At 40.4% G+C, this 20,241-nt stretch overlaps 2 protein-coding genes across 4 annotated transcripts; both read left to right on the top strand.

Annotated features, from left to right (window-relative positions):
- Window positions 1–604: 604 nt before the first annotated feature.
- LOC139645603 (inhibitor of nuclear factor kappa-B kinase subunit alpha-like) lies at window positions 605–10,167 on the top strand. Its single transcript, XM_071521368.1, has 22 exons — window positions 605–839; window positions 1,680–1,826; window positions 1,925–2,019; window positions 2,150–2,267; window positions 2,401–2,470; window positions 2,584–2,672; window positions 2,785–2,874; window positions 2,983–3,107; window positions 4,747–4,854; window positions 4,983–5,118; window positions 5,244–5,444; window positions 5,869–5,971; window positions 6,467–6,590; window positions 6,669–6,820; window positions 6,917–6,978; window positions 7,105–7,214; window positions 7,306–7,355; window positions 7,464–7,572; window positions 7,695–7,842; window positions 7,981–8,030; window positions 8,718–8,817; window positions 9,282–10,167. The coding sequence occupies exons 2-22, from the start codon at window positions 1,722–1,724 to the stop codon at window positions 9,339–9,341; spliced, it is 2,205 nt and encodes a 734-aa protein (XP_071377469.1). The 5' UTR covers window positions 605–839; window positions 1,680–1,721; the 3' UTR covers window positions 9,342–10,167.
- Window positions 10,168–11,695: 1,528 nt separating this feature from the next.
- erlin1 (ER lipid raft associated 1) lies at window positions 11,696–19,506 on the top strand. Of its 3 annotated transcripts, none has more exons than XM_071521370.1 (12): window positions 11,696–11,789; window positions 12,577–12,705; window positions 13,226–13,307; window positions 14,154–14,200; window positions 14,303–14,364; window positions 14,525–14,650; window positions 14,800–14,873; window positions 15,215–15,273; window positions 15,414–15,505; window positions 15,670–15,759; window positions 15,913–15,992; window positions 16,082–19,506. In XM_071521370.1, exons 2-12 carry the CDS (start codon window positions 12,593–12,595, stop codon window positions 16,247–16,249), a joined length of 993 nt encoding a protein of 330 aa, XP_071377471.1. In that variant the 5' UTR covers window positions 11,696–11,789; window positions 12,577–12,592; the 3' UTR covers window positions 16,250–19,506. The 3 variants fall into 3 exon arrangements, with proteins under 3 accessions (XP_071377471.1, XP_071377470.1, XP_071377472.1); XM_071521369.1 differs by having other exon boundaries at window positions 11,700–11,782; XM_071521371.1 differs by lacking the exon at window positions 11,696–11,789 and adding an exon at window positions 11,840–11,940.
- The last annotated feature ends 735 nt before the right edge of the window (window positions 19,507–20,241 follow it).

Genomic DNA, 20,241 nt, shown 5'->3' with positions numbered 1-20,241 from the left:
ACAGAAAGGATTAGAAAGAAGGAGGGGATGACTAGCAACATGTTCCAGGCAAGATTTTAACCCAAGATGTTGCATGTACTTGACCTGGTCGGCACCTTAGCCAACTAAGCCTCCAGGACGGTCCAGAAACTGCCCTTTTAGACAATTTCTCCCGGAGTCTGTGCACGCCACTGATACATTATACTGCGTATTGACTTATGACATGACTGAAGCTGTGCATAGTGCGCCATCTAGTGAACATACTAAGACTTTTTCCATAGAGGGAGGGCTTGGAAATGTAACTACCAAAGGCATCCTTCTGTCCGAAGGATGCCTTTGGTAAAAATTGAGAGTATATTGCACTACTGTGGAAACTAAATCGTTACTTAGACGTTGACTCAATATTTTATCGGCCAGTTTAGCGTGGGTACAATGGGAAATCCCCCAGTACAGGAATTATTGGTTCAGAAAAGCCGCTACCTTTCATACCATGTGGCCTGGTTAAGATCTACCGACTCTTCTATTGGTTTCCCATCCGAATAGTATACTAGGCAGCTGTGGGCAGGCGCATGCGCTGAAGCAACGCCTGTCTGTCAGTAGTTTATACTTTCACTTTGTACAGTAGAGTGGTTTTGCTGGTGCTCTTTGTACCCAGGACATTTCCATCTGTTACGAGAACATAAAGAGAATATAACAAAGCCGCGTTTGGGAAGGTTGAAAGGCTGTTTCGCCTGTTCACCTCTTCGTATTGGGAGTGTAAACACAAGCCAACAAGAAAACGGAGTATAAACAACATGGATATCTCTCTGACAAATACGAGCCGTGTCCTCCACCGACTCTGACCTCCTTATCCTGTACAGGTGAGTTGACAGAAATCATGTTTCTGGACTGGGATGTTGCTTTTAATAGGCTTGTTGTGCAAGTACTTCAAGAGTGCTTCAGTCTGCGTCATGTGCACACTCAAAGGCTCGTCGTTTTGTGGCATAAAGCCAACAAGTCACTAAAATGTCCTGGGGCAAAGGTTCCCAAACTTTGACATGTCAAGGAAGCCCAAATAGATCCACATTATACTATAGACAGTCATTTGATATAATTTTGTCCGCTATCCACGGGTCTTTAAAAAGTCTGAATACGCCTTAAATAAATTATCTCAAAATTAAGGTCTTATAAAGTATTAAAATGTCTTCAATCCAGAGGTCTTATTCGTTCACCAACAACAGGTTTATTTGTGCTGCATGTCCACCCTTGGATTAATACAGAACAGGGTTAGTAGTATGCAAAACAGTTTTTTTTTTGTTGGACTTCATATCTCCCTTCACAGTTAATTTCCCTTTGTCCTTTTTCTTATGGTGCCCAGTTTCATGACTTTCATTAGCTATGTTCAATCCGAAATAGGTTGGTTTTGCCAGCTTTGTTTTATTTTGGTTTAAAATGGTCTTAAATTAAATTCCAGTAGCATTAGGCTCTTTAAAATGTCTTAAAATTGGCTTTCTGAAACCTGCAGATACCCTGTTTTTTCTGAGGAACCCCATCTGAGAAGGTTTTTGTTGTTAGATAAAGCTTTTTATGCTGTAGTTGGGGAGGTAATGGTGGAGGCAGTCATCCTTATGCATTCTCTCCTTACATATTGCTGGTAGTTCTTTCTTTATTGCATTTTCTATATGTATGCATATATATAACCCATTCCTGATCTGCTGTAGGCTGAAGTCACTAACAGGTCACTGCTCAGACGACCAGACGTCATGGAGAGGGCTCCGCTCAGACAGAGCCAGCTGTGTGGCTCATGGGAGATGAAGGAGAGGCTGGGGATAGGGGGCTTTGGGCACGTCTACCTGTACCAACACCTGGTAAGTTCTACCCCCGTCCAGATACTAGGGAGAACATGACCTGAAGACCCTGGACCTGCCTTTGGCTCTGTTTTATTCCTCATCTGTGTTTGGAGCAGGAGATGGGAGAGAAGATCGCTGTGAAACTGTGCCGCCTGGAGCTGAACTCCAAGAACAAAGACCGCTGGAGCAGAGAGATCCAGATCATGAAGAAGTGAGTGTAGACAATCAGCTCACATTCGCTAAGGTGCCCACTAACAAGCCCAATTCTGTGATCACTGACTTGAATAACTAGCCACCTTGTTCCCTGTCGAATCATCATAGTGTCATTGTCTTTCTTACAGGCTGAGCCATGTGAACGTAGTTGAAGCCAGAGAAGTTCCAGAGGAGATGAGCTCCATCGCTTTAAACGACCTTCCTCTGCTTGCCATGGAGTACTGCTCCAGAGGAGACCTACGCAAGGTACAGGCTGGCTAGCTCACAGCTGTAGGGATGGGTCAATACAGTAGGTTGAATAGGACTCTTAATAACATAAAATAATTTTTAATTGTTTCATACACTACAGTATCACTGTCTTTCTCTATATCTCATTTAGATGTTGAATAAACCAGAAAACTGCTGCGGGCTAAAGGAGAGTGAAGTCCTCTCGCTGCTCAGTGACATCGGTAATGTTTCTGTTTGCTTTCACTTGTAATAAAAGCCACTGTGTAGTCACATGTTGATGCATAGTGTAATGTAATGTTGTAATGTAACTATGAATATCTGAACATATACACAGGTTCTGGTATCCAGTATCTCCATGAAAATAAGATTATCCACAGAGACCTGAAGCCAGAGAACATAGTACTACAGGACATCAGTGGGAAGGTGAACTCATTTCCTCTTATCTTACATATATGCAGTTTCTTTCATCTGCTTCTTCCTCCATTATGTTTTTTTTGCTGCCCCTCCCTCATTCTGCAAATACGTTTTCCTCCAGCTTGTCCATAAAATCATAGATCTGGGTTATGCCAAAGACCTAGACCAGGGCAGTCTCTGTACATCCTTTGTTGGAACTCTGCAGTATCTGGTAAGTGTTGTGGCAATCTTACATTTCCAATAGATATTAAGCCTTCACATTAGATAAATCCTCCATGTATTAAGCCCTGTTTGTTATATCTGTGTGTACATGTGGCAGGCTCCGGAGCTTTTTGAGAGCAAACCCTACACTGTAACTGTCGACTACTGGAGTTTTGGGACGATGCTCTTTGAATGCACTTGTGGCTTTCGCCCCTTCCTACACCACATGCAGCCGGTACAGTGGTGAGTCATCATAGCTGCGATATTTTTTCCCCTCTATACTCTGATGTGGGAGAAAGTTGAAGACAGACATGGGGATATACTGTATGTAGAAATGGTGTACAAACACATGATTCAAGTTTCAAGATTCAATACTTTATTGCCATATCAACAGAGCTGATTGGAATTTGTCTTTGTGAGCTCACTTAAACACACACAAACACATAGAACCACTCACTTAAAAAACACATAATACATTCAAAAAAGAAAGTATAAAACAGATAGATAACATCCAAGTCATAAAATAATCATAAAAACATAAAACAAATGGGTAGAATAAAATAAACTCCAACACATAAGAAAAAAACACTAGCACCTGTAGGGGAATTAGCAGCAACATCAAACAACCCACTAGATAAAGTGCTTTAAGTGCGTAAGTAAGTGCATAATAAAAAAAACAAAAAACAAAAAAAACCCCACATCTGTCTTATTGCACAGTTATTTAAACCTACCGAGCGACCTGCGCTGCTAAGTTTAGAGTATGAAGGAGGCGGACAGCTTCTGGATATGTGCTATTCTGGAATCTGGATGTTCTGGTCGTAACACTTCTAAGTCTTTTTTGAGAAGGCAGAAGATTAAAAAGGTTGTTAGCCGGGTGAGAGGGGTCTTTTAAAACTTTAAGGCCCTTCTTTTGTAGTCTAGCCTTATAGATTTCCGCTAGGGATGGGAGATAGCATCCGATAATTCTGGATGCAGTGCGTACCACTTTGTCCAACTGTCTCCTGTCCTCAGCTGACATGTTGCCAAACCACACAGTTATTGCGTAGGTAAGGATGCTCTCCACCGCTGCTCTATAAAACTGCACAATGCCATTCCTGGATATACCACATTTTCTCAGTTGTCTTAAAAAGAAAAGTCTCTGGTGTGCTTTCTTGAGAATAGTAGTGGTGTTATCCCCCCCATTTCAAGGTGGAGGAGATTGTCACTCCCAGGAATTTGTAGCTGTCCACTTGTTGAACTTCAGAGTTGTTGATGACCAAGGGTAGGTGGTCCCCACGGCTCTTGCGACAGTCCACTACTAATTCCTTGGTTTTAGAAACATTTAATTCCAGGTTGTTTGCGTTGCACCAGTCCACCAGTGACAAAATCTCACTTCTGTAGGCTCATAAACACATATATAACACACATTTATGAATACTGTTTTTTGAGGTTTTAACAATCCACAATTATGCAATGTTGTAATTGTTATTATACTGAAAAATATGCATACCCCAATGAAGATAACTAGTATACCTATAATACATTTCAGAATGATAGTATACAAGTATCAGTTATCTTGTTTATAGCGATACCATAGGATATAAAACATACCTTAAAGTATGATTGGCTACTATAAAGTCACTATAGAGTACCACAGACAAACTATAAGTCCCTATGGGAAGATTAGGGGAATATTATAGTCATTTTTCATTAGGACATTGGAAAATCTGCAAAGTAACTGTGCAGTAATGTCTCCATCTTTGAGTATACAGAATTTTAGTCCCGAATCTAGGCAAAGTTTTATACATCTAGTCCCCAATGTGTGTAAAATCCTATTGTCAATCTTTCTCTGGTTGAGTGTAGAGTTCATCATGCTAAAGACTTTTTTTGATTATTCTTGTAGGACAACTAAGGTGAAGAACAAAGGTCCCAAAGACATCATGGCAGTAGAAGACATGAATGGAGAAGTTCGATTCTCTACACATCTTCCATACCCCAACAATCTCAGCAGGTTCACCAAAAAAAACTAACTTGTCCGTCTATTCCTACACCTACCAACGTCAAGCATCCCTCATTCTAACCTGTGTGTGTGTGTGTGTCTGTGTGTGTGTGTGTGTGTGTGTGTGTGTGTGTATATAGGCCGCTGCTGGAGCCAGTGGAGTCCCTTCTGCAGATGCTGTTACTGTGGGACCCTGCGACTCGCGGTGGAGGACTGGACCCCGATGCAAACCAGCCCTGCTGCTACACTGCTCTGCAGAATATTCTCAACATGAAGGTAAATGACCTGAACCTTGCACTCACATTAACCAGATTTTATTAAGCACTTCTATGGTTTTATGTATCCTACTCGAGGATAGCATGCAAAGTAAACAGCTCGCTCTCCACCTTCCTTTCTCCCAGGTGATTCATGTGCTGGACATGACGTCGGCCCAGCTGCACTCCTTGGTTTTGGGTCCTGAAGAGGGCTTACACTCTCTGCAGCAGCGTCTGGAAACACACACACACACACACATCCCCCCACTTAGCCAAGAGCTGCTGTTGGAGACGGGAATCTCCCTCGACCCACGCAGGCCGCCTGCGCACTGCCTCCCAGATGGATTGGTATGTACAGTCACACACACACACACACACACACACACAGAAATATCCCACGTCAAACAGGCTCCACCACAAGTGCAAACACAAACACTAGTGGTGGGCGATATGGCCTGAATTTTATGTCCCAATTTTCTTTTTCACAATATTTTTAACATTTTGGACAGTAACAGTATATGTGACAGTGTAGTTGTTTTCCTGGTAACTTGAAACCTGGGGAATGTTTTTATTTGCCTATGGTTTCAACAGTGCAGTTCCACTATTGGATAAACTGAAACAAACCAAAACAAATCTGACTCATCCGGTAGAAACGGTTTGGGCAAATCTAAGCCTCAGCACAGATTTCTACCAGTGTATCTCCCACCACTAACAAACACTGTACTATGCACAGTGATTTACAGAATTTGTTCTCTGCTCCCTGTTGCCTCAGCGAGGATGGGACAGCTCCATAGTCTACCTCTTTGATAAGAGCCTGACCAAATACTCCGGACCGCTGACTGCCAGACCTCTGCCTGACAGTGTCAACTTTATAGGTGAGATGTACAACCGTTCACTGTGCTGTAAAACCACTTCCTGAAGTTACTCCCCTACTGTCTCTGGATGACTCTCATGTACCTTGAAAATCCTTGAAAGTTTGTAGATTTGAGAAAAGTAGAATAAGACCTAAAAGGTTTTTGAAAATGAATGGATGGCTTTGAAAGCACTTGATGTTTTTATTAATATATAACACTTAAATTCATCAATAGGCCTCGGCTCTGGCCCTCTCCTTCTTAGGATTACATTGTGAGGAAACCCCTATGACAGATATTTGCGTTGTTGTAGTTTTAAAATTAATGATTTCACCATGATTTCTTGACAAGATCATGAAAAAAAAGGCCTCAGTGATGTCTAATTTTGACCCCAAAACTTGCCAATTTTGAGTCCTTGAATTTCACCAAACAAGACCTTTAAAATAACTGAAAAGTCCTTGAATTTGATGTCCAAGTGAGTGAGGGAACCCTGTCTCTGTTGTGTATGTGGCGTCGCAGTCAGGGAGACGAAGACCCAGCTGCCACTGGCTGCACTGAGGAAGGTGTGGGGCGAGGCAGTCAGCTACATCTGTGGACTGAAAGAGGACTACATACGCCTGTACCAGGGACAGAGGGCTGCCATGTAAGAACACACACACACACACACACATATACACACACACACTGTTCTAAGATATTCCTCCCATTTTTGTGTGTGCAGGCTGAGTCTGCTGCGCTACAACACCAATTTAACGCGGTACAAGAACCTGCTGTTCTCCCAGTCTCAGCAGCTCCGAGCCAAACTGGCTTTCTTCAAGACCAGCATCCAGCATGACCTTGACCAGTACACAGAGCAGAGACTCACGGGCATCTGTGAGTAGATCTTCCTGTGCTGCTGTAATGTATTATCGGAAGTCATTACTGAAGCCTTAACTGTATTATTTCCTATTGTTGTGTATGGCTGTGTAGCTTCAGAAAAAATGCTGAAGACCTGGCAGGAAAATGAAGAGAAGGCGTCTGGGTTTGCACAAGTAGGATACTTTCACTCTTAGTTATGCTACACAACCATACATACAAACAATGCATGGTAAGGTAAGTCATTTACTTCACATTGATTCATGTTGTGCTGTACTATGTTTCTGTGTTTTCTGCCATAGGTTGCAGAGGTGGGGTATCTGGATGAAGAAATTGTGTCTCTACATTCAGAGATTGTGGAGCTGCAGAGAAGTCCATTTGCAAGGAAACAAGGAGATGTCATGGAACAGCTGTCAGTAACTCTGATGATGTGTTTATACCGTAATCATTCCTTTAAAAATGACTTTGAATCACAGATGATATGTCTATGTCTCTGTTTTCAGGGAGGAAAAGGCCATTGAACTCTACAAGCAACTGAAAGCTAAGTGCAAAAGTTAGTATAGAAACACTTAGAATGACTGAGGAATGACTGACGTGTGTGTTCACATGTGTGTGTGAAATGATAGTATGTGGATTGTCATTGCAATTTGTGTTTATGCAGGTCCGGACCCTCCACATGGCTACAGTGATAGCTCGGACATGGTGAAGGCCATACTCCAAACAGTTCAGAACCAGGACAGAGTGTTGAAAGACTTGTACACTCATCTAAGGTACTTTACGCAAAAGTTCAGTCCACACAGATACAAACACAAGCACTACAGAATTATCGATTCACAATTCTCTGTGTTAGAGACGCTGATGTTTTCTGCTTTTCCCCTCTCTCCTTCTGTAGTACGATTCTGGTGTGCAAGCGACGCATCGTCGATTTGTTCCCCAAGTTGGAGAGGGCAGTAGAAAACATAAAAGCTGCAGAGGCAGCAGTGATGCAGATGCAAATGAAGAGACAGAGAGAGTTCTGGTACCTTCTCAAGATTGCCTGTGTGAGTATATAACAAATGGCGCTACAAAAATATGCTTAGCCATCAGTGACCTTTTAGGACCACGAGGCACTCATATAGGAAATGTGTAAGCATGAAGTAGGATCCTGTAGCCAATGTTGTGTCTGGCTTTGTCTTTAGGCCCAGAGCAATTCTCCATCACAGTCACTGTTGCAAAAGCCCACTGATAGGTAAGATCCACACAAGACATTTTCATTATTCCATGGATAACTGGCCAAATGTAGACAATGTGACATCATGTTAAGATGCTTTTAACACAGCTACAATGGAGTTTGACAGCAGAAAAAACATTTCCAGTTATCTAACACATCAACGGTAAAGGGCTTCTTTCTAGACTCACAATTTTGCACCGACGTTTAACAATCACACAGGGAGAAATCCATCGTAGAAGAGGAAGAGACACCAATTTCTTGACTGACAGTGGCCTCAATAGACAAGAATGCGATGCAGCCACTGCTTGTGTCTTTGTAGATCTGTCATTGATAGCGTGTGAAATAACGCCTTCTTCAACAGCTTTTTTGTCATTTGAGCCACCAGGCATGACACATCACAGCATTGTTCTCTCTCCTCTCTCACTTTGTCTTGACTAGAAAAGCTTACTACACTATCACTATCAATATTGCTCTCTCCACCTACACACAAACAGCACAGAGAACCTTCTTCTCTTGGGGTTGTAGAAAGTTATTCTGGAAAATGTAGGAAATCACTAACTGAAGTAGAAGTAGGTTGAGGGAAAATGGGAACAACAACAACAAATTCCTGGAATGCACTGAACATCACAGATTGATGATATATAACAGTGTTAGAGTATCTGAGGGTGGATTTTCCCTTTTAATTCTCTGTCTATGGTCTTTCAGTGAGTCTGTTCATCTATTACTGGAGGAGAATCAGCGATATCTGAGTCAGCTGACTTCTCTGCTGCAAAACACCACCCAGGAGATGGAGCACAGTGTCATGGTATGGCAAATGTGTGTGAGGGAGTGTGTGAATGCAGATTGCTTGGGTAATACTGTACATAAACAAATGGTTGAACATTGGTAGCCCTTCGCTTGTTCACTGTTGATGAACTGACTTGCCACAGGGCAACTGGTAGAGACAAGATGGGAGATGATTGTAAATTTTGGGGATGAACCCGTTTGTTAGTCACCGACACATATGCGCTGGCACTTTATAAGTGTTAACTGTATGTGTGGCTCATTATGTATTGACTTTTTTCTCTCCTGACACATGCATTGGGTCTGCGCTCCATTATGTAGATTCAGCACTTTGATAGGTTCAGGGTCAAGTGCTGAGATGGGAGAATGGCATACGAGTGATGGAGAGAATGTTCAGTAGATAGTAGATGGAGGATGGCTTTTTACAGAATACAGTATAAATGATTTTGTCATTATAATTACACTTGGTGTTTGTTCATTCTCTAGGATCAGGACTGGAGCTGGACTCAGTATGGATCAGTGAAAGCCCAACCTCAAAAGCTGTAGAAACTGACCAAAGGACTCGATGTTATGAGCCAGAGATGTGAACAAGTGCCTCACCAGAGTTACACTAGCTCTTCACATGTCAGCTTACTTAATACTGTAAGACAGATCATGCATTTACTCTACTACATAATAAGGTGTGAAACAGCATGATCTCAGAAGCTATTTGTGTTTTTAACTTAAATGTATAGTTTAAAATTTAAAAAGCTATATCTGGCAGTAACCAAGACTTATTTATTTTATTGGTAATAGTGAGCAGAGTAAGAGATTGTTGCTGATAAATCATGCATGATGGAATGTGTATTCAATTTTATAAAGGTATGACACTTCTATGCCATGTTTTTTAGATAATTGTCAGTCTGTTGATTTTCAGAGAACCAGTTTCAGTTTGTCTAGTCTGTGCATGTGTTAAAGTGTTGATGGTAGTCAGTATTTGGTTGTTTACATTCACACAGTGGACCAGACAACTGTCTCTTCACATACAGGAAATTGGTTGTTTATAGGACCCTGGGTTCAAAATTCTTTTGGGAGCATGTTGTAATCCAAACAATATGGAAACAGAGCAGACAGAAGTAACACACACACAGTGGAGGGTTCATGGTGGTTAGAGGGATTCCCCTTCAACTGTCCTTCTAATAATGAAAATTAAGAATATGAATAATAATCAGTAGTAGTAGTACTATCACCACCTAGTGTAACTGCAGCAGAAAAACACAACAATAAAACTCACAACTGTTTGTAGATAGGAAGAGGCTGAGAGCTATTGAAGTTAAATATAAATCAGAATTCCTTGCTGTATGATTTGAAAAGAATATATTTTGTTATCTTTGCTTGCCTGAATTATTCACCAAAGAATGAAACGTTCTGTCAAATAGCTATGAAGATTTCTCAGAAACTAACAACTTCCCCTTTGCAGATTTAACATATTATGTAAAGCAATACCTCCTCTTGTTTTTCAGGTTTCTGGTTTTGACTATGACAGAAATTTTGCTTTTCAAATACGAGTAAAACATTTAAGATCTTGCACGAAAGTGTAAAACCTGGCACATAATACTGTACATCCATGTAAAGATCTGTTAAGTGAATTCACAGTCTTGGGAAAATGCTAATACGTTCTGAAACAGGAATCTATAATAAGCTTTCTAAAAAATGAATGTGGGTTTTTTTTTTACTTCCTTTTTCGGATATTTATTATTGCCTAAAATATTTTATTCTTGTATTAAGACAGTTCATTATTTCTCAGATGAAGACAAATCCTTAGAGTTATCAAGCAATTTCCCCAATCTGGGTAATTTTTTATTCACAAGAACAAATACATAAAAGTTGTATTAAATTGTTTATTTTTGTACTTTGAAATTGATTATTTGATTAATTCATTAGACATAATAATGACAAACCGTAAGGTTTACATGTTGGTTATGGAGCATCTCATTCATATCAGCATCCCAGTCCTTTGGAGGCCCTAGGCACTGTCAGATATTTCAGCCTCAGTCATCTGGATGGTGCTCTGTTTATTTCTGAATACATTATAGACCTGTTATTTTTTATCTCCTATGGTATCGCTATAATATTCCTATAACATTCCAATTGCATATTATTTATAGTTTATAATTTTACTGTGATATTTGTTCAGTATCCTTCTAAAATGTATTTTAGGATCACTATAGCTGTGTAGGATTATCAGTCTCTCTGTGTAAACCAGGCTACCTCACTCCAAAATTGTTCACTTCTCTACCATCTCTCATTCATCGGAGGTATAAATGGGAAAGTAAGCACACGGCATAGCTTTTGGTGATGCTTTTTCATTTGAACATAAACGATGCTTGATTAGGAGTTTTTCAGTGGACCCCATTTTCATATCAAGGACCATATCTGGGGTCCCAAACCCAAGGTTGGGAAACCCTGTGTTACCTGCTTTGTTGCCTTCAAGTGCTCCTCGTGAAATCGTACTTTTAAGGTTGGAAGTCTCATTCAAGTGCTTTTGGTCAGAAATAGTAACAACATGGCCCCTGTAATGACAGTTGTCTTTCTTGGCTGCTGTCTGTGGCACGTCGCAAACTCAAAATTTTGCATCAGGCATGCAATTTACATTTTCATTTATTAGTAAAGAGTGCACAAAAATGTGTGACAACTAAACTGTTCAATTTACATAGAATACCAAACGATAATACAATAATAAAATACACCACTTTTACCATCAAGTGTTTACAACGCATCCATGCTCTCCAGCCCCAAGCATCACACCTGGGCAACTCGGGTATCAAATTACTCTTTTCCCAGTCATATTTATCACGGATTACATGATCAATATTTCCGGTAGCACGTGAAGGCGGCATGTGTACCAGAAGTAAAAGCGAGAGAGAACCTGTGGGCGGCGGTGTGAGGGGGATGGGTCGTTGTGCACTGAATGATAAGAAGAGAAGGAGTGACGGTTCAATACAGTGGTAAATTGTATGATATATCAACCATTTATCCAAAAAGCCTAACTGTTGCTAATTGTATTTCCGCACAATGTTAGGTAAGTTAACGCGTTAACTGGACGCTAGCTAGCCAACCAGCGAGCTAACTTAGCATCGAGCTAACGTTACAAGGAATTCACTGAGTGAGTGACTCTCCAGTCCACCCGATATAGCTACCTAACCCCAGCTAGCTAGGTTAACGTTACTATGTTTAATATGGACAGCCTGTAGCATGTCCAACCAAACGGCCTTTCATAATTTGCTTGTCCACTTAATTTATTTAAGAAGACGGATGGTTCAAACATGTTGCTGCTTTATATGTTGTCGGGAGAGGAGTTGCCTGCCAAGTTGTCTGTTACAGTTCATTTTGCATGCTAATCTAGGTAGCTAACGTTAGCTGTTTTACTTTTAATTAATTGTGAAGCAACTAACGTTACAACTTATTGCTCGGTGCTCGGAGTCACGTTGAGGTAAAGGACAAGCCACAGACATTAACTCGCCATAGAATCGTATAGGTGTTTTTAGCTAGTCAGATTGTCTGACAGTTGTGTTCACGTAATCTGTGACATGTGCACAAATTATGTGTCTGAATTATGGGTGGGATTCTCAGTGGCTACCTTGTTGATTGTTATTAAGATATACCAGAATTACATTAGCCAGCTGACCATCAGACTCATCTGACTCACCTAATTTTAGAATATGGTAAGCTGTGTACTATGTATAATGTACTATATATACAATATAAATAACTTAATACGTTTTTGCTTCTCTGTCTGCAGGTAAGTGCTGGCGAGGATGACGATGGCGCATGTAGGGGCAGTATTTGCAGCAATAGCAGGAGTGATGGCCATCCTGTTACACTCCTCAATTCACAAGATAGAGGAAGGACACCTTGCTGTATATTACAGGTATGACATAAGACGTAGACTAACAATATGAATCCTCTCTTCATGTTCTTTTTGCCCAATATTAGTCACTATAATTGCATGTATTGCTAGTATTCTTTTAATAGTTAGGCTACTCAAGTATTCTGCATAGTATATCTTTTGAACTGGCACAAGTAGACGCCATATAACATTTGCAAGAAGCTCATATCCTGGTAATGACAAACGTAAACGTGATGGCTCGGATATGGAAATATTGTCTGGGATACTGAGGCATGTATGCACGTCCCCTTTTCACTATTGCTTTAGGCAGTGAGTGCAAGCTTGGTAAACATGGTCATATTCAAAATATTTTGTTTATTCATGTCTACAGGGATGTTTGCGAGTGGTATATAAAGGGGCATATAAACAGTGCATGCGGAATAAGACCTTAACTGGGATATGAACTAAACATTATCTCAAACACTGTTGGCATGTAAATGTAGTCAATAGATATTCTGCTGATTAGAACTCAGGCTAAGTCATTTGTATGTATTTGTTTCAGGGGTGGAGCATTGTTGACGATCCCCAACGGTCCTGGATATCACATCATGCTACCTTTCATCACCACCTACAGATCAGTGCAGGTATCCTCGCCTTAAACCTGGGCTTTTAGCAAAAAGATTTGGTACCTTCAGACAACAGAGCAGGAGCCTCATTTATAGAAAGGTCTTATGATCATATCTGATCTTCCCTGCATCTTGTGCAGAATAACGTGACAAAGTAGTTATGTTTTAAAACCTCAATTTGATGTAGAAATGGTTCTAGCTTTACGTTTGGTGTATGCGCATTACCTGCTGATTATACCATGCTTTTGCAGGCACCCCTATGGTGGCTTTAGTGGCCTACAAATATTAATGGTGTTTCTCAATCTTCAAAATTAGTTTAATTTTAAAAGAAAATTGATAGGTATGTGATTGAATTTTAAGTGTACACAACTTCATATTGAAAGTACAATTATTGGTAGTGTGCAGAACCTTGTAAATTGATGTGTGAGAAATGCAAGAGTCATTATCAACTACACAGTGTTTTATATTAAAGACAGGATGAGATATCCTATAAATAGTGTGCTACAATATGCAAACAATTGTCACTCAACCATGGCTGCAGTGGTTTCATTTATAGGACAACAACTGTTGGGCTGTATTCAAACTGACTACAAAGCACATTCACATGTGTTCATACTGAAGTTAATATGCGATTTATGTATTACAGACACGGGTTAACTGTGAACAAGCACACACCGCTTAATCCGGTCTCAGATGTTTTTATAAATTAGGCATAAGCACAACTTGAAAAATTATAACATCATGTTAAAGATTAAATCCAAGTACATTTTTATACATGAGGCCCCAGATCAGAGCAGAGCAGCCATGTAGCAGAGGGATTATCTTGATCACCCTCAAATCATGTTTTGAATCTTTGTGTTTCAGACTACACTTCAAACTGATGAGATCAAGAATGTACCTTGTGGAACTAGGTAAAAGTGTGAGCTTATGCATTGGCTTGTGTAGCTGTAAAACACTTATCTATTCCTAGAAGAACATGTAACTGTGTTTTTAACAGCTTTTTCTCTCCACAGTGGTGGTGTGATGATCTACTTTGACAGGATAGAGGTTGTCAACATGCTGGTCCCTTTGGCAGGTACAAAATGAGTTCCTCATTTGTATGACTCGACAACCCTGTTTGTCCCTCGGCATTACCACAATATTACTTTGGAATCCAAATGAGCGTTCACAGCAGTCAAATATTTGTTTGGGTCTTAATGCCTTCCACTATACCTGATTTTGTTCTTTCTCTGCAGTGGTTGACATAGTGAAGAACTATACTGCCGACTATGATAAAACTCTCATCTTCAACAAGATTCACCATGAGCTCAACCAGTTCTGCAGTGTACACACTCTACAGGAAGTCTACATTGAGTTGTTTGGTGAGTAGACATGCATTAGTGATAAAGCCGGTAGTTTTGTATCATCCAAACTCAGTACTAGATAAGCGACTTGTGCTGTGTCTTGTTTATTCCTAGAATGCACTTCATCAAACAGTTTGTTGTGTATACATGTGTTTTTTGCCTCATAGACATCATAGATGAGAATCTGAAGATTGCCCTGCAGAAAGACCTCAATGTTATGGCCCCTGGACTTACAATACAGGTATCCACACACAATTATCTTGGGTAGTAGAATGTAATAGTGAGTAGAGAGACCGTCCTTCAACCAGAAGGCCAGGGTTCAAGTCCTCGTGACAGCAAGAAGCATCTGCCTAGCTTAAGTGTCCTTCAGGGTCCAATACATCGTCACCAAAAGAATCACATTTGTAATTGACCTTCCCCTCAAATTTTGCATCGAATGCCAGTGGACCAATTCTAACTTGAAAACCATTCCTATCCTCCATAACCAATCAATTTATCAGTCAGCTTGATTGTGAGCAAAGTCTCAATTGCTTTCTCTCTTTTTTTTTTTTCTTATTCTCCTTTTTAAATGTCCTAATTAAGGCGGTCCGTGTTACCAAGCCAAAGATCCCTGAGGCTATCAGGAGGAACTTTGAACTCATGTGAGTTTGTGCATCTGTACTTATTAGCTTGTGTCTATGCTTATTGTGTATCCTCACGTTTGTGTCCCACCCACTCAGTCTGTGTAAGAGCAGGCAGAGAGGCAAACATTTGTGAGTTTCTTATCTCTCTTTGTATACAGGGAAGCAGAGAAGACTCGTCTATTAATAACAGCTCAGACTCAGAAGGTGGTGGAAAAGGAAGCAGAAACTGAAAGGAAGAAGGCCATCATTGGTAAATGCGCCGTTTTACTGTAATGCAGCCTGCTATGCTTTCATTTGCATGATTGTCATTTGTGTTTTAGGAATTTCCCTCTGTCCATTCATTAATTTGTAACCCTAGCAGCAACCCCCACCTCAGGATGGTTGTTAAAGCTCTTATTTTTGTGTCTCCCACAGAGGCTCAGAAGATGGCCCAGGTAGCAGAGATCCATTTCCAGCAGAAGGTGATGGAGAAAGAGACAGAGAAGAGGATCTCTGAAATAGAAGGTTAGCCTCATTGGTTCATTTGTTTCTGTGCCTATCTGTGAGATGGATGGCTAGCCTCTGATTTGTGTGTTCCTGTATGCGGTGGCCTCTGGTGAGCTGCTTTGTCGTGTGTCTGTCTCTCTCTGTTTGATAAATACTGCCTCTTTGTTTCAGATGCTGCCTTCCTGGCGAGGGCAAGGGCTAAGGCCGATGCAGAGTATTACACTGCTGCCAAGTCTGCTGAAGCCAACATGGTAAAAGATGATGTTGACACAATTTCATACACTGCCACATAGTATATCTAATCCTCACACACCCTTACCTTCCTGCTCTCTCTTTACAGTTGAAGTTAACCCCTGAGTATCTGGAGCTGATGAAGTACCAGGCCATAGCGACTAACAGTAAGATCTACTTTGGCCAGGACATCCCGAACATGTTTGTTGAGGGGAACAACAGCCCCCCAAAGTCTGGGCGCTCCCCCACCCTTCCCACTGCTGACCCAGGCCAGTGATGGCCCACAGCTCTGCCTCTCTGCATAGGGCAGGAGAACCTGTTAGAGGCTTGTCTCATCTATGAGGGAGAGAGCACTGATGGATTGTGGGTGGGATAGCTTTGCAGCTAGTTTGGAGAACAACATGCTTTAGTCTTAATTCTAAATGGCTGAGAATGATTGGGGAAGAAGAAGGAAATACAAAGAGGAAGTAAGAGGTAGGAAGGACAAGATGGAAAGGACAGGTATTCTTATTACCTTCTGGTCCTTGGAAAAAGACAAGTTTTAGGAATGAGAATGATGCCATAATTTAAAATTGAAAGCATAATAAATGCTTATGCCTGGGAAGGCGACAGCAAGTAGTCGCCCTTCTATATAGTATGTGCTTGCATTCAATGCAACGTTTTACTTTGCTTTTGGAGCTGCATTCATTTTGTTTGTTGTATGCAAGATGATTGATCTGTGATGAAATTAAGTATGATTTTGACTTTGAGAATTACTGTCTATGATTTAGCTGAACTGGAATCTGACAGGTGACACTAATTCTAATCGGGAAGGTATGTGCAAGTGTCTGTGATGTGGGTAGGTCATCTCTGTGCCATCTTCTCTTACACTGATTCACTAGTTGGCTATTCTCTCTCAACAAGAGTTAGCGATATGACACTGATTCTGTTTGCGCTCTGCTTAACCACGCTTAATAGCAGAGGCTGGTTATAGTTGAATTTGAAATGGTTTTGACAGGTGAAAAGAGTTGCAACATTTTAAAACGTATGTGGGGATTGCAAGAGAAACATTCACTCTTTGCTCATGCGGAATAGTTGCGAAAAATCTAGTGACAGGGAAGGAAGGCGGGTGGGAGAGATTGCAGGGTCTTCCATTAAGCAATAACATAAGATGAAATGATCCCTGTGGGGAAATCGGACGCATCACTTGTGCTCCTGGAGGCTTCACCTGCTATTGGCTGCTGTCAGTGCATGCCTTTAGCTACCTGCCTATATTGCTAGTTGGCTCAAGTTGAACGGATATGAAAATTAAGCTGGTGAAAGGATTTTTATATGAGGGTTTTCTATAAACAAGTTGCTGCCTGATAAGCAGTCATAGGTGCTTGTCATTATGAAATAACTCTATCCGACTTGACACTTGAAGGAGAAAGATCTTTGTTATGACAGTCCTTAGAATTTGCACCACAACCTGCATGAGTGAGATATTCTTTTATGTGTACTTGCGTTTTTAAAGTTGGAGGGCTGACGCATTCTGTAGTTCATATACATATGCACTGTGTAGTGTCAAAGTTGTAGTGCTGTAGTTTACTTTTCTGTTCGACTGGTATTGGATAATATTTAGTTTTGGATTAAAGGGCACCCTCCACAGAAAAACTGAGACGCTGCACTAAGGCCTGCTGTGGCATCTACTGTGAAACCAGCCAGGGAGAAGGAATCTAGTGCTGCTAAAAGGAGAGCTAATTTTGTCTTAAAAATGTATTAAACAAGTTGACAAATGAATACGAGGAACATAACAATAATATGGTTTAATAACAGTTGGTCTTTCCACTGGTGGGAGTTGTGATTTGTATTCCCTGTTGAGCATTCAGTTCATCTTTTCTCTCATCCATCTGGTTTTGATTAAAGGGATCACATCAGGGCCGTGCATGTGGAAATTCGTAGTGACTTGATTCAGATGACTAGTGGTGCCTGTAACTTTCTATTAAACAAAGTCATGATACATGGTTAATTGTTAATTCTCAGGAAAGAGACTGCCCTACTGAATTTGACATTTTGTTTTTTAGCATTTTGCCATCTGCTCAGTGTTACACTTAGAGCTCACACACTTTATAAGCTAAAGTCCACAACTGCAAAAATACTCAACTTTACCCTATATATGTTAAATTTTAAAAGTTTGATTTATGAGGCTGTGAGGTTGTGATTTAATGTCACTAAAATGTCAGAAACACCACTTTCAATTGTGGAATTATAATCAATGTCTACACCTGCAAGCCTTAAAGGCAACATTGATATTGTACCATAGTCTGTTTAGGTCAGTGGTTGTCAACCTTTTTGGCTCGTCACCCATTAAAAGGAAGCGATGCGTACTTGGGAACCCAGTTCAACCAAATAATTACTTTCTCTATTTTCAGGTTGTTTCATTTGATTCATTATCAGAGGCCTAGAGACTGAAAACTATTCAGTGTTTCACAAGAAAAAAGAAAAAAACAGAAAAAATTGAATAAATTTGTGTTGTACAAATGTTTTTTTTTTCCTATCCCATAATTCTTGCAACCCACAAAATTATCTTGTGACCCCCTAGACGGTCCCAACCCCCAGGTTGACAACCACTGATTTAAGTGACAGTGTGAGCGACTGCACTGGTCTGTTAATATTTGTCAAAACACAAATTCTACACACAAAAACTCCTTTCCACTTTAAAATGTTGACATTATTATTCATTAAGTTCTGGATTGCAATGCTTTCAGTGATTTCTGAATGGGAAAGAATTTAAAGGATTTTTGAGTAAAACATGGCTCCTAATTATCACAATAACTCACACTCAGATGCAGAAGATTTCTTATTATTGGCTCAATAATATTCAATATGATGACAACTAGACTTCCAGTACTAGAAAAACATAGAACTCTGTATGAAAAATACCCATTTGAATATAAAAAATTGATAATGTTAAGGAGATTGGGCAAAAGCCAGATTCAAATTTGTGCCAGTTTAATGTGTTGAGGCTGTTGGATAATGGATTTTTTTGCAGCTCCCTGCATTTTAGATTAATAGAAATGGCCTTGAACATTGAGAATTCAAGCCTTAAAATCATTTGAACTTATCCCCAAGACTTAAAGCTTCAGTGATTCATGTTGTCTGCACTGACAGCAGGCAAAATTCACTAAAGAGGACTAAACAGTGGAACAGGCTCCAGTTGAATTTGACATGAGACTACTGAAGAGCTTGCATAGACATACATGGCCTCACCACAGACTCTAGCTGAGAAAGACACAACTAACAGTGGACACTACTAGTGTATGGAAGATGTCCTGATGTTTACTTGACTTCAGAATCACAGTTGAAGACTGCACTCTCCTTTTGCTTTGGTGTTGGGTTCAATTAAAGATGCAAAAGAGGGGTATGAATCACTTACTCATGAAAATAATTAATCTTTTTGTCGATATTTTGTACAATCTGTGAAATTTAAACATTGTCTCCTTGTTTTAAAAGGTTTATATGCAAGATGTTTTCAAGTTTTGACAATGTTCTTATGTAAAATAAAACCTATTTTGATACCTCTCTTTTCTCTGTGTGTGAATTAATGTGAACTTAATGTAGTACACATGGGCACCAACAGGAGGAGAACTAATACCATGTTAAATAAATTCTCCGGTTTACCCACTCAATCCCTGTGGCAGTGAGCTAAAACTTATAATAGGCTTTTGCCAAGAAGAGATCTAATGGTAAAATATACTTTTAATGAAGCAAAGAGCAAGAACAGATTAAAGAACAAATCACTGTGGTAGTCTTGGAAAATACTGTTAAATCATTGATATGCCATTGTCTAGTGCAATCAGCAATAAGTGAGTCTGCATGTGCTGTGCATGTGTCGGATGGTTACTGATACAGAGGGCAGGGACGGGCCGGGTGGTTGTGGCTGCATGAGGATGACTCAGTGAATACTCAATGAATATACACACAAACGTTCACACAGTCCCTGTTGTTCTGACCCACATATTGTGCTATAAACACTCTGTGGACAAACGTTCTGTTTGTGTTTCTTGGTGTGTGTGTGTGTGTGTGTGTAACAAATATCCCAAGAGACTGACTCCCAAGCCTGAAGTCTGGCCCTCGCATGGCCAGTCAGCTGTTCACAGAGGAAGGAAACAGTCAGTCAAAGTGTGTGTGTGTGTGTGTGATGACTGCTCAAGTGTGTAGATGAGGGATAGCCTCTTAGGACCTCTTAGCCCATACGGAGATCTGTGGCATCCTTTCACAGCCAAACCATCAGTCTCTCTTCTTCACTGG

The sequence above is a fragment of the Centroberyx affinis genome, unplaced genomic scaffold (genome assembly GCF_046629955.1).
Source record: "Centroberyx affinis isolate AG114_WGS23_722 - 3 ecotype Tasmania unplaced genomic scaffold, CSIRO-AGI_Caff_v1 ptg000885l_1, whole genome shotgun sequence".
NCBI classification, from domain to species: Eukaryota; Metazoa; Chordata; class Actinopteri; order Beryciformes; family Berycidae; genus Centroberyx; species Centroberyx affinis.
Note: the sequence above shows the minus strand (reverse complement) of the source record. Positions and strands in the feature narration are given on the sequence as shown.